The sequence below is a fragment of the Suricata suricatta genome, chromosome 17 (assembly GCF_006229205.1).
Source record: "Suricata suricatta isolate VVHF042 chromosome 17, meerkat_22Aug2017_6uvM2_HiC, whole genome shotgun sequence".
In the NCBI taxonomy this organism is placed as follows: domain Eukaryota; kingdom Metazoa; phylum Chordata; class Mammalia; order Carnivora; family Herpestidae; genus Suricata; species Suricata suricatta.
This window is the reverse complement of record NC_043716.1, coordinates 28,468,823-28,483,397: the sequence shown is the minus strand read 5'-3', so window position 1 is coordinate 28,483,397 and position 14,575 is coordinate 28,468,823. Positions and strand designations below refer to the sequence as shown.

Genomic DNA, 14,575 nt, shown 5'->3' with positions numbered 1-14,575 from the left:
AAAGGCCTTAATGTGTTTTTATAGACTTATATTATATGGTATGGTACATAATAAGAGAAAAGGACCCAGACAGGCTTGTCTGAGTTACGATCAGGAAAGCCCTGATATCGCCAGCGAATGTAAGCTCTGCATTGTGTTGCAATTCAAGTGTCTCATTACCAGAACAGTGAACTGTATTATGTGGCACAATCTGCTCTTTTCCTACCACACTAAGTTTATTCCTGTCAGGTTCCTGATTTCTTAATATATTTTCAATTTTCTCCCTCATCCCTAAAGTCTCCTATTTTATGTAGTCATCAAAACCTTCCAAACATCTATGAGGAAAACTCATTCTTTCCAAAAACCTTGGCATCATGTCCAGTGCTCACTTGGGCTGCAATTTAGCATTAGCAATTTTCGAATGTATCATAAAGTCATCAGCCTGAGCCCGCCTCTGATGTAACAAGGCTCAGCAGAAAGAGCCAGCTCCATGTCATCTCCCCTTGCGTTGATGGCAGTATTACCACTCATTAGAATGTATTACTATGTGCAGGACTACATGAGAACCCACCCACCCAGGCGTCTTACCCAAGCAAACATTACTCATCTTACCATGAGCACTACGGATGCATTTATTCAACGGAGGAAACAAATGCATAATGGCCTTTAGGAGCCATGAGAGCAACATCTAATATCACTGTGCCCAGATACCAGGGACACTACAGATAACACTGAGGATCACTTGGATTTCAACTCCTCAAACATTTCCAAATTTACCAGTAAAAGCATCACTCTACCTGAACACCATCCTTCTATTCACAATGCCTCATCACCGTTTAATGAGTGTCCCTGATGTGCCCATAATGGTGTTTTACATATATTGTTTTTTCTAAACTTCAAACAACCTTTAAAAAACATTCAAAAACTCACTTTACAGAGAAGAAACCTGAGGCAAAGAGAAATTAAGTCACGGTTTCTGCCCACGAGGAACAGAGTCTATGGAAGGCACCTATGCCAATTCCCTGTCTCCAGAGCTGACCACAACTAAGCCACACCACACACACTCCAACCAAGCTCTGATCCTCCTTCCCAAAAGAAACAAAACAAAACAGAACAAAACAAAAGAAAACATGTCCACAGCATAAGAAAATGAGCAATATATGGAGGGCCATGTAACTACATTATGGTCCTGGCTATGCCCCCCGACAAGCTAAGTAACATGGAATTGGAATGGTTCTCTCCGGGCCTCTGTCTTCTGAGAGGTAAAATGGAGAAGGATGCATGGGGAAGGGCAGGAAGCAGGAAAAGTTAAAAAATGTATGAGGTCTCCTTCTTCATAGGGAAGCATCTGATAGGGTAAGAAATTATGTTTCCATACTCACTACACAGGGAGTTAACTCTTCACCAATGAATTCCCTCCTTTCTAAGTTATGCTTAGTTATGATTTACATAATGCCATGTAACAGGCATTGTACTGGATACCTAATAAACCTCTCATTTAATCCTCACAAAAAATCCTGCAAGGTGGAAGCTATGTTCATTCTTCACATTACAGAGTAGAGGCCTTGTCCATGTGAGAACTGTGCCTTTCAGACACTGAGCCAGGGGTCACACCCAGGCTTATCTGACTCCAGAGCCTGTCGAAGTTTGCCGTACTACTAGGCCGTGGGTGGGCCACTGGATAATGTTCTTACCTGACTTTTACCATCAGGATATCTGCTTAACTTTCTGAACAAGGCAGGCTCCATATTTTAAAATAAATCTGGGGAGAGAGAACTTGAAACTCATTCGATTAGAATTTAAGCCTCCCATACACTTATGGACTAACTGGACTTTCTAGAAAAGAATGACTAGCATTCTTAGAGAAAGTATGTCAACCAAGAAGTGCTTTAAGTTGTTGCTTTTAAAAGGTTCAGAAAGTAACACCGGGTGGGGGTGGATAGAAAGAAAGGATGGACTACGAAATGACAGACCTGCTGAAAAAAAATCCAGGTTTGGAGACAGCAGAATTACAATCTTGACATTAATCCCATATGGGTTATTACCCTTGATATCATTACAGCCAAAAGGAATGAAAATAGAAGGGGGAGAAAAATCTCAGTGGGCACTGCGATTTAAATGTGCCATGTAAGCTAATACGGCATATTTAGAGACGGAGCAGACAGGGTGGTTGGTGGCCCAGAGTAGTACAGGCTGCTGTGCCAGCTAACCAAAGCAGACATTCATTAGAGCAAAATGTAGATTTCCATTTCTTGGCATCTAACGTGGGCTCTTTCCTTGGAAAGAAATGTCAATCTGGCCAAAAGTGTGAAACCTACAATAAAAGCATTGGGACTGTGGATTTCATCTAGTCTGCACATTCCCACCCCTTTCTTTCCTACTCTGGAAATCCAGTTGCCATTTGGGGTACTGAGTGGAGAGGTGGCAAGGAAACTGATTAGGACCCGGGATGCTGAAAAGGAGGGTAAGGAGCTGGGGAGGAGAAATTGGACTCCCAGATTCCCTGTTTTCTTTTGCCTTTCAGTTACCATTTTCTCTTGCCCTAAAACTGCCCAACACACACACACACACACACACACACACACACACATCCCAACCACAATTACTGTTTTGCACAGGGCCCTGAACAATGGCGGCTGCAAACCCTTGGCACTGGCTGCCAGCTGTGCGGGTACCGGGTGCTTCTCCAGAGTCTGGGGGAGTGTGAGCAGAACCCAGATCCTGGGGCAGCGCCTCCAGGGAGAGGCCTCCTTGCTTTAAAATTTCATTCTGTTTGTTTCTTTTGTTCAATAGACTGGAAAGACTATGACGACAGAGAGCCCAGACACAAGGGACAGAGCGAAGTTTTGGAAGGTCTGCTGCAGCAGGTCCGAGCCCTTCATCAACATTATAGTTGCCGGGGTAAGGATAAAAATCTGCGCTGGGCCATCGACTGAGGTCTCGGTGGCGCCGGTAATTTTAGCAGTTTCCTAACTGGGTCATACCTTCTCATTCATCAGGGAGAGAGAGATATTAATATTTGTACATCTGGAATCACTTTACAGCACTATCTTGCTTTAACCCTTCCAAAGTGACTTCCCTCTCCTTCATTCCCTTCCTTTCTGTCTCACCCTCTCTCCATGCAAACAGTTTAAAAAAACAGCACAAGAAAAACAGCAGCTGCCATTAGTTCCCTTCCCTTTGGATTGTCCTTCACAAAACTCCTCAGTGTGCTGGGTCTTTGAGATATTCACCCTCAAAGCTCTCAGTCCCCAGGAAAACTCTGTGAGCATCCCTGAGGAAGTCTAGTCAATTTTAACAGCAACAAGAAACCTTTGTGTATATTTGTAATAAAGTTTACACTGTGATTTCACATCCACTATCTCTTTTTCATCCTCATGCTGGCAATTACCACTTAGGCTAAGTGACCTGAACACGGTCACCCTGCCAGGAAAAGACAGCATCAAGATTCTGACCTAGGTTTTCTGTCTCTAAATGCAGTCTTCCTGCCACACCTCATTTTTGTCCCCCGCTGATGGGCACTGCTGTTGATCTCACCCTGAATTTTAATCTTCCCCTGTACTACTGTTTGGGAGAAAGTAGAGCACACATCTCCAGACCTAGCCAACTATACCCAGAAAATCTCTCAGAAACTTTTAAAACTTTTCTCCTACTTGGGTTATTCAAATGGGACAGGGTCAGGTTTCTGATCTGTGTAATGATTCGTGGAGCAGGCACTTAGTTCTATTTAGAGAATTAAAGCCTCCATAAAGTTTTTGTTTTCCATGCTCCTTCACCCATCAGATCCCAACTGCATTGCACTCTCCAGATTCAGGGCACTGCTGAGCCAGCTAGGTAAGAAATCCATGGTTGAAACTAAGAGATACAACTGAGTTTGGACTAGGTACACAGAATCATACTCAGCATTAGCAAAAAGTTAGTCCCAATTACTGGGTTACAACAGAGCTCTTCAGAAATGTTGGCTTTAGCCAGAAATGAGGAAAAGTGTTTGTGAGAAAATAATATTCTGTTAATGAGTGGTTCATTAGAAAATGTAAATATGCATGTTTGAGAAGGAAACTCAAATGGGTTTTATTCCCAGATCTGAAGGAAAACTTTACCCAGACCATGGCCTTACAGATCCCACACTGACCAAAGTATACTCAGTTCTCAGAGCCCATTTAACCAGGCCAGGCATCATTTAGGCACCTTTCTCCCTTCTGCCTCCCCATCATTCCCCTGCCCATTGGTTCTTGTATGGCAGATAGAGGTAATAAAGCAACTGGATAGATGATCGTTTGCAATTCATAAGCCATTTTGTGTTTAGTCTTTGCCAGAGGGAGATAGCTAAAACTACTCATAAGGATGGATAGTTTTTTATATTATCTGAGGATTTAGATGCTCTCCCCATTACTAATGGATTACGATAGTAGTAATAGTAGAAACAAATTATCTAGACAGCCCAATTATTTCAGTAGTTCCCATTTAATATTCAGCATATATATGCTCTTCTCCCACAGGGATGTAAATATTCAGACAATGTCCAGAAAAATTTAAATAAGGCATAAGTAGAACCTCCCCAAAAGGAAAAATATTTTTTCAATTGAAATGTACACTGGGCACTTAAACAGTACCCAAAGTATTCCAAAGAACAGTGATCCTACAAGATGTTCAGCTGAAAAACAGTCTCTTGTCAGTAAGTTTGGAAAATATCGCATTATATATCCTTTTCCTGGAAATGTAAAATCAATATTATAATAGTAAAGACTCTAATAAAGAGACACTTTGAATTTGGTTAACCAAGTATTTTCCAAACTTATTTGCAAAGTCATTGTATAACTTTTTTTCACAGAGGTAGTGTTCCAAGACACGGACTTTGGGAAATACTGACCTACAATATGTTAAGATAAAGGAAATGGCTTCACACACACACAAAAAGGAATGATTTTAAGATAATTTAACATTAAGTCTAAAAGGATAAACCAAGGATAATTAGGTATTACAGAAAACTACAAAACTGTTACTTAAAATACTCAACTACAGGGCGCCTGGGTGGCTTAGTCAGTGAAGCATACAACTCTGGATTTCGCCTCAGGTCATGATCAAGCCTGATGTTGGGCTGTGCTGACAGTAGGGAGCCTCTCTGGGATTTTCTGTCTCCCTCTCTCTCTGCCCCTCCCCTGTTCATGCTTGCTCGCTCGCTCACACTCGCGCTCACGCTCTCTCTCCATAAACAATAAAATACTCAACTACATTGAGATCTAGGCAATTGAGTGTATGTCAGATTTACAGTTAGGAAAAATAATTCGTTCAAATCCCACTTATATTAATTACTAGCTGTGTATCCCTGAGAAAAGCATCTGATCTCTCTGAGCCATAGCTTCCCCATCAGAAAAATCAGGATAACAGTATTTATCTTTCAGGATTTTTATGAAGATTAAGTTAAATAATGTATTAAATTCATCTGGCATAGTACAGGCACATTGCAAACTGTAGCTTATTTTCCTTCCATTGCTCTTACAGATGAAGAATGGAGCCTCTCTTCATCTCTGCACTTTATTGATAAGTCCTAGAACCAATGTGTATTTACTGACTCGATTGTAATGAGCCTGGAGTACTCCAAAAATACACAGCATATTCCAAATGCAGAAGTAATAATAAAACAATCCTTCTCCTACCAAAGCCCCACATGGGAGATACTAAAACCCACACGGATTTCTGTATTTTGGCTAAAGAAGTCGCCACAGATAACCTGCATGTTCAGGACTGGGATGCAAATTCAGTGGAGATGTTGAGCAGTCTTTACTATTCACACGGGTCATGCCCTGATAGAATGAGCTATAAAGAAGCCAGTTGTGTTCATAAGAGCAGTACCCTGTGGGAGTGAATTTCAGTTACACAATTTTTCAACTGGCAAACATTAATCCAAACACTGCCTACTATGTGTCAGGTGCTAGACATATCAGTATGAATAAAATAAACTCCCTATGTCCCAAGCACTTAAAAGCCAAAGAACTACTGTATTTGGAGTCCAATAAACTGAACATTGTTCCAGAGTCCTCAGCTATGCAGAGCCAGAAGCCAGAGTAAAAGCCACTGATCAGTGACTCAGTGTATCAGTATAGACCTTGAATCATTCAAGATGAGCAATAAACATGTTGCAATAACCAAATGACGCCCCCAAAATATTTATTTCTCCCACGAGCTATATGTCTCCCACTGGTCAGCTGAGGGCTGTCTTTCTGTGCTGTCATCATCCTTTCTCTAGAAATGTACTATGGTACTGTGTACCATAGGAGAAAGAAAAGAAACACTTGAATGTCTCATATGGACAGGACACTGTGTATGTCACTTACACTCAAAACTCATCAGCCAGAACTAGCCACATAGCCACACCCAACCACAAGGATTCCAAAAAGTGAAATACTTTCATGTGCCCAAAGTGGAGGAGACCTGGAATAGTTAACATTTGTATGGGCCCCTTTGCCAACTAATAGGAGTAATTCTCAGTTTTGTTTTGTTTTTTCAGTCTAACCTTCATTTTAATTTATATTATGTATGACTATAATGTAAAAGTTATCTTAGCATAAGCAGGTAAGATCATAGATTAGCGGGGTTCAAGTGCAGACTAGACATTTACTAACTGTGTGACTTTGAACAAGTTACCTAACCTCTCTAGACCTCATTTTTACTCACCTGTAAATGCAGGTAAGAATTATATATACTTGTCAGCCATTGTTTAAAGAATGAATAACTTTAAATAAATAAAGCACTTAAGAGCTTTATTGTTTAAAAAAAAGCAATTCCTCTCATTCTCCATTTTTTATTTCCCAATGACTTAATTCTTTTAGCCAGTTCTTTTGATATTTTCTTCGTATCTCTAACATTTATATTGCTGATTCTTGATTTAATTTGAGGCATTATCTAAGAAAAGATGATCTTTTCTTCCTTCCCCCCCTTACATACACATTCATCCCCCTACCCGCCATCCTCCTATTTGTATTGTAATTTGAGTAAGATCAATATTTATTGCTCACATTATAATGATCACTTAATTCTATGATTGTTTTCCTTTCCTGGGTAACTTTTTCTTTTCCCTGTAGTTAACAATCATCTTTCATTGTATGTTTGCTTGTTTTTCTATGTGGTCATAACTAATTAATCCCCAAGCTCTTCTCCAGCTGTATCAATTTTCTCTCAATACAATCAAATATATTAGTACTGTTTCAACTACGTCTTCTTAAAGAAACCTCTCCTGGAGTCCTCTGACCTGCTCCAATCTAGACCGGTGCTGGCTGCCTGTGTTCAGTGCCCAGCTGGCACCCTGGGGTCTCCTTTCCCCACCACACTGAGGACTCTTCTGGCTACCCTCCAATTCTGGATTGCATCTTTTTGTATCCCGTGTCTTAAATTCTTCTTAGTTAGCCCTTCATTTCAGTGGAGCCCTTCCTTTAGTCATCTCCTGAGACGATTCTTGGGAAGTAAGTTTTGGATACTCTCGGTGTCTAAAAATGCATTTGTTCTACTTACCACTCATTTAAGGATAGAATTCTTTTTTTTTTTTATGTTTATTTATTTTTGAGAGAAAGAGAGACAGAGCATGTGGGGGGGGAGGGGCAGAGAGGGAGGGAGACATAGAATCTGAAGCAGGCTTTAGGCTGTGAGCTGTCAGCACAGAGCCCGACTTGGAGCCCCAATTCACAAACCCTGAGATCATGACCTGAGCAGAAGTCAGACGCTTAACCGACTGAGCCACCCAGTCACCCCAAAGATAGAATTCTTGGTTGAAATAATTTTCTTTCAGGTTTTGAAGGTGTTGCTTTGTTCTTTTGTGGCTTTCAGTGCTGAGAAGTCTGATGTCATTCTGACTCCAGAGGTTTTATAGGATACCAGTGTTGTTGTTTTTTCTTCTCTGGAAGGTTTTTAAGTTTCTTTTTATCTTCAGTACCTTAAAATCTGTTTTATATTTTCGTCATGTCTCTGTATGACATGTTTATATTCTAACTCTTGATTTTTTTTAAATTTGAGGCATTACCTAAGGAAGGATTATTTCTCTATTTGTTCCCTCCCTGTTCTTACATGCACATTACAATAGCTACCCCTCATCCTCTTAATATATTTAAAAATATTTTAAAAAACACACTGATGTAGTGTGGATGTATTATTCTCCATTGGGCAAGCCCTTTGAGGATGGAAAGCTACCCCCTTCAATTATGGGGTATATTCTTAGACTAATGAATTATTTCTCCCCTTTTTCCTATGCTCCCTCCTATTAGAACTCTTAGTCTGATGTTGAACTTTCTAGGTTATCCTGTGTTGCTCTTCTAGTTTTCTATCCCCATGGCCTTCTGCTCTTTCTCAGAAATTTCCACAACCTTATATTCTAAACCTTCTATTGGGTTTTTCAGTTTTTGATAATATATTTTTAATTTCCAGTACTCTCTTTTATTCTCCGAATGTTTCTCTTAGAAACTCCTATCCATTTTGCAATGCCTCTGCTAATCTCTGAGGCTGTTAATAGGCTTTGTTTCATTTATATTTTCTTCTGTCAGCATGGTCTCTCCTCTAAACTGCCCTTTTATTTCTTTGGTTTAGGCCTCTATCTTTCCTGTTAGATGCTTTTCACAACTGCCTGGTGGTCCTGGATGTTTACTGAGATTAAGAGAAGAGAGCTCAGTAGCTGTTAGGAAGCACTAAGCACATGGATAGGGTTCTGTATCTAGGGGCTTCACTGTAGAGTGATCTGGCATGGCCTTTTTTTTTTTTTTTAATTTTTGTTTATTTTTTGAGGGTGGGAAGAGCAGAGAAAGAGGGAGACACAGAATCCAAAGCAGGCTCCAGGCTCTGAGCTGTCAGCACAGAATCTGACGCAGGCCTTGAACTCATCTGAGCCAAAGTCAGACACTTAAACGACTGAGCCGCTCAGGCACCCCTGGCATGGCCTTTTCTTTAGGAAACCAATGGAAGCAATGTCAGAAGCTTTACGTGAATTCTCTTAGTCTGGTCAGAGTCTCCAGAAAAGTTTCCTCCAGTGTCCTTCCTGAAGGGTGTATGTTTGAGCACCAGGGTTCTGAGAGCCCAATGGGGAAATAATCTGTATGGAAATGTTCTTTTAATCCATCTGTTATGGGTGTAGTACTACTCTCCCCATTTTTTACTGCACCCCATGTCTCCCACTCTAGAAACCCAATTTTATGCTTTTCAGAGAATAACCCACTAGCTTTTTTCTAGAGCGGGGAAAGGGTCTTTGTCCAGCTCTGCAGGTTAGAGGAGATCTAGAAGTCCCACTGAGTTTTAAATGGACTTCAATACACCCCTCTGATTTTAGCTCCACCCTCATCCCCAACTTCCAGCAGTATGTGGTACCCAAGGGGTGAGTCGGGTTACTTCTCAGTCTCCTCCACTACTAGCTTAGGATTCATCTTTCTCAAATCTGCTAAATCCATCTGTCCATCTGCTTTCCAGCTACCAAAGTTCACTTGCTTTTTTTCCCTTTTCCATCTCTTTGTCTTTATAGATTTATGTAGTTTCCTTTTTTTTTATTGCTTTACTCTGGTTTTAGTGAGATTGTGGGAGAGAGTAGTATGTAATGAGTATGTTCAATATGCTGCCTATAAGAGAAGTCCCAGCAGCATCATTTTCAAGCATGATATGACCAGCCACATTTGTGTTCAGGTCAGAAAAAAATGATTTGCTTTGTTCTGTCAGGACTAACCATTACCAGCACTAGTTAGAGGCTGGCATGAATGCTTGTGTCAGCCCACATATCCCCAACTGCTCCTAAAGGACCGTAAGCAGAGCCACACTGGGCCTTAGCCATGGGCCATCCACCCAGGTTCCCACGCCTAACAGCAGTGACGTAGATGTTGTTCTCATCCCTGTGACGTATCTGTCCGAAGTTTGGTGATGACCCCAACAATCTCAACTTCCTTTCATTACATAGAACATGAGAACTGAAATCAGTGATCATTAGCTCAGCTGCATGGAGTACTATTTATAAAGACTATTAGGAGAAGTCTGCAAGTTTTATCAGTGAAATCTCCAGGTTCTAAGTAGAATAGATGACCAGAAGCACTGGATGATTTGCTCCCCAATGTAGTCACAGAACCTTGTATGTAGTATTGTACAAATAAATATTTGTTCAGTAAATTAACATTTCAGTTTTTCTGGGTACTGGCTTTTTTTTTTTTTAATCTTGGGCAATCCATCTTAACCTCTAGGTCTCAGTTTCTTCTTCTGAATAGTAATGATGATAATCACAACCTATGCCTACAGTTAGTTTTGTAAGCCAATATATACACTGGAAAAAATTGCCCCAGAATGGTAGCAGTGGTTTTACTAAAATGGCAAGATGATATGGGTAGAGTTTTGTTCTTTTTATCTATTCTCCAAACTTTCAATACTGTGTCTATATTAATTGTATAGTGGGGAAAAAATGTAATGAAATGTGTGGACTAGTAAGAAGTTTGCCAGCATTGAGAAATGTGTGACTATTAAAGGCAATGGGAGGAGGGCAAAGGATTTGATTCCATTTCTTTTTATCCCACATTATAATCAATTGCTCAACTGGAAAATATAAGCAAAATGCCTACATGGTCCCCCTAGAATTATAAATGTTACTCATCTCCAACATTTTTGAGGAACTGATCACTAATTGAGTTAACCACTGGCAACTTAAGATATAAGAGCTTTTTGTAAGAATGAATGAGTTGAATCCCTACATGCAACCGAGGATAAGCAATACTGACAGGGAAGGTGGGAAGAAGGTACTGGGAGTGTTACTCTGTCAATGGAATTTATATTGGGTTTGTTGTGGGGTTTTTTTGGTGTTTCAGAAACTTCAAAATTACAAACCACGGGCCGCAAGCAGTCAGTCTCAAGGAGCCTGAAACACCTGTTCCACTCCTCAAATAAGTTTGTGAAGACCTTAAAACGGTAGGTCCTATGCAGTTTTTCCAGGAAGTCTTACCTTCTCAGGAATCAGCTGGTTTGGGTTCTAAGTAGAAACTCGCTAGAAATTTCCTCTTTGTTATTAAGAGTATGAGATTCACTTTTCTCCTGAGAATGTGGGCAAGATAGTAAGTTCTCTGAGTGCTAGTCTGTGAACATGTGATACTTAGCAAGATTGTGTTCACAGTTGAATTAAATGATCTTTTATCATGTCCAAAAATATGTTTTTCCAGGATTCAAGCTTGGTAGAGGAGACATTTGAAGACCTTTTTTTTTTTGCTTTTTTCCTTTTAGGGGACTCTACATAGCTGTTATATTTTATTACAAAGACAATATGTTAGTCACCAATGAAGATCAAATACCAATTGCTGAAATTGATGACTCTCACACCAGTTCCATTACACAGGATTTTCTGTGGTTCACAAAGGTAGACTGAGTTCTGATTTCATTTTGCACCAATGTTTCTGTGCATAAATCTCTGCAAACTTTGTTGGGGAGTCTCCAGTGATCAAAGTACTGGGGTGGGAGGAAATTATCTCAAACGTCTTCTTTTTGCCCTTATATGCCCTATGCCATAAAAAAATGCCAAAGTAGCATCTACAGTACATTTTCAAAGCAAAGAAGCTTGCATTCTGTCAGAATGTGTCTCCACTATTGAGTTATGGGATCATTTGGCAAATACCAAACTGTGGCTCTGACTATTTCATTAACATTCAGATCTTTTTCCAATTGGACAGAGATCAAAAAGTTGTTTTGCATGTATCTGAAAATGGACTGGAGAACAAACATCAGGGGTCAGGTTTCCTTTTCCCTGCTTTGTGCTTTGATGCCACAAGCTAAATCATGTACTGGCTTGGATGGTGATGTGACCTCGTGACTTCTTTTGCAGCTGTCTTGTATGTGGGAAGATATACGGTGGTTGAGGCAAAGCATGCCCAGCTCCATGTCCTCATCCACAGCGCTGCAGACTCGGCAGAAGATGCTCGCGGCAACAGCCCAGCTACAGGTGAGAGGCCAGATTTCAATTCATATTCCAAGGAAATCTTCGAAAGACTCGGTCAGTTCAGTTACCAGGCCCACCTGGAAAGGAAAAGGATGGACCCCTTTCTCTTCCAGATCCCTAAGCCTGTGACGGCTTCTGAGGCATTTGAGATGCACATCTGCTCACACAGGGAGTCTGTGCTTTTGGCAATTTTCTGGACAAGGAACAAGGGTCTCTCTTGAAGAGTCTAGGATTGACCCCCCCCCACCCCCTACACAAGAGGTGAGACTTCACTTCTGGATTTGATATTAATCATTTCTCCTTTCTGGGCCTCAGTTTTATCACTTGCAAAATAAGAGGAGTTTGACTGGACCCCCTGACAAACTCATGAAGCTCTGGCACCCTTGCATCTGTTAGTGCACAGAGATGGAAAAAGAAACCAGCAGATATTTTGAGGAGTTTCTTGGCTTGATCTTCTGCTACAGCACAGGAATTTGCACACATTTTAGCTTACTTAAAAAAAAAAAAAAAAGGAAGAAGAAAGAAAAAAAAAGAAAAGAAAGAAAGAAAACTCTTAGAAGCTTAACTTTAATCCTGTATTTGTTCATCCTTCCATATTATTAGCCCAATCAGATCAGGTTCCCAAGCCCTGCAAGAATATTAGTAGGCTACAGAGCCTCTCCTAGAAATTACACTGAATTTTAACCAAGTTCTTCTGGGTTTTCCTTTCATTGTTTTCTGGTATTAGCTGAATCTGTGGTTCTTAGCTACATGGAACTCGAGTCTTTAAGAGATCACTGAGTCTTTATCAGTGATGGGTATTTACCTACGAAGCTGTCAGTTACATAAACCCCAGAAATACACATAACAGGAATCTATGTAAGCTGTGTTTGGCCAGGCCATACCAGCCAAGGCATAAAAATAGGATCATAACAACAAAAAAAATTTTCTGTGGCTCCACCCCCATCAGCAGTTACAGGAACTTCATTTCTTGACCCACAAAATAATAACAATTCAGCCACCTGAAATAGTAATAATTACTGTGTTGCTATAATAATTCTGAAAGGCAACTCTTACTCCTTCTGTGCTATACTCCATTGCACAGGCAGGTTACTGTCTTGTGTGTTCAGAGGCCTCAGAGATTTTAGCAAACAGTGTTCTCAATTTCAATGCACTCTTGACTTCAAAACTTCTTCAACTCAAAGGGAAATTCTTGGAGCTGGGCCATGATGATTGTACTGAATTCAAAGCTCCCCTTCCTGGGGCACCTGAGTGGCTCAGTCGGTTAAGTGTCCAACTTCGGTTCAGGTCATGATCTCTCAGCTCATGAGTTTGAGCTCCAAGCTCCACATCAGGCTCTGTGCAGAGCCTGAAGCCTGCGTCAGATTCTGTGTCTCTGTCTCTCTCTGCCCCTTCTCCACTCACACTCTGTATCTCTCTCTCAAAAAGAAACATTAAAAAAATAATAATAAAGACCTTAAAAACAAAGCTACCCTTCCTTTCATCATTGACCAGCTTGAGTTGGAACAAGCCACTGTACCTGAAACGGTTCTTTCCTCAGGAGAACATTCATTCCCAGGAGGCTCCTTGGTATCAGTTAAGTTCTTTCTCAGGAGACTCAGACATCCCAATGGACTCTCTAGTAACCCACCATATAGCCCAGACATGCTTGGATCACAGACTGAACAACTTTTCTTTTCTTTTTTTTTAAACTTTTTAATGTTTTTTTATTATTTTTTGAGAGACAGAGAGAGACAGCGTGAGCAGGGGAGGGTCAGAGAGAGAGGGAGACACAGAATCTGAGGCAGGCTCCAGGCTCTGAGCTAGCTGTCAGCACAGAGCGTGTACCCACGAACGCGAGATCATGACCTGAGCTGAGGCTGGATGCTGAACCGACTGAGCCACCCAGGCACCCCTGAACAACTTTTCAAATAGGATTGTTTATTCCTAGAACACATTCACCTGATATCAGTAACATGAGAAGTGTATGGCCATCATAGTCAATGCTGAAGGGCTAGAGAGAAGCCATGATGATCAGCGTGCCCCTACTTAACTAGTCTCATTGAAACTGCTTTTGGATTTCCCTGATCCCTGATATATATATTTCATAATTTATCAACCCCCTTCTGATATCATTTTCTTTTTTGTCCAGCTTAGATTCCTTGCCCCATCCTAATTATTCCCTTCAAAATATTCTAAATTTCTGGCCACTGTCTCCCCCCATATTATTTATTTGGAAAAATCCAAGCCTGGATGAATCCAACATGTACTGGGGTACTTGCACATTGCTGCATAAAAGTCACCATAAAAGGGGGCTAACGTTTTTTTATTATTAAATTCATGGCTGCAATTCTGTGATCATATTCAGTTTCTCTACTAATTTCATTTCCCCAACTATAAGGCAACTACTTAAAACATGCTTTCTCTTGCACCCCTATCCCTTCCCCATAATCTCCATCCCCATATCAGGTGATGACTTCACTGTATAATTCATTAAAAAATAAATGGGAATTCTTTTTCCACCACCAAGTTGAAAAGCCCCCCTGGCATTAACTCCACTTTCTCATTCATCCTTCCTTATTACAAGAGTACTGGTTGGATAAATAAATATATTTGTCCCTCCAACCCCTGTACTCCAAAGATTATACCTGGGGGTACTCTATTTTACCATAAAGAAAAAGGAAA

At 40.6% G+C, this 14,575-nt stretch overlaps 1 protein-coding gene across 1 annotated transcript in view; it reads left to right on the top strand.

The window, feature by feature from the left end:
• ANKFN1 (ankyrin repeat and fibronectin type III domain containing 1) overlaps positions 1-14,575 on the top strand; it is a 148,392-nt gene that overhangs the window by 83,043 nt on the left and 50,774 nt on the right. The window contains exons 8-11 of the mRNA XM_029929194.1: positions 2,773-2,880; positions 10,794-10,893; positions 11,203-11,335; positions 11,798-11,914. Coding sequence (XP_029785054.1) covers positions 2,773-2,880; positions 10,794-10,893; positions 11,203-11,335; positions 11,798-11,914 — 458 coding nt within the window. The remainder of the gene's footprint in view (positions 1-2,772; positions 2,881-10,793; positions 10,894-11,202; positions 11,336-11,797; positions 11,915-14,575) is intronic.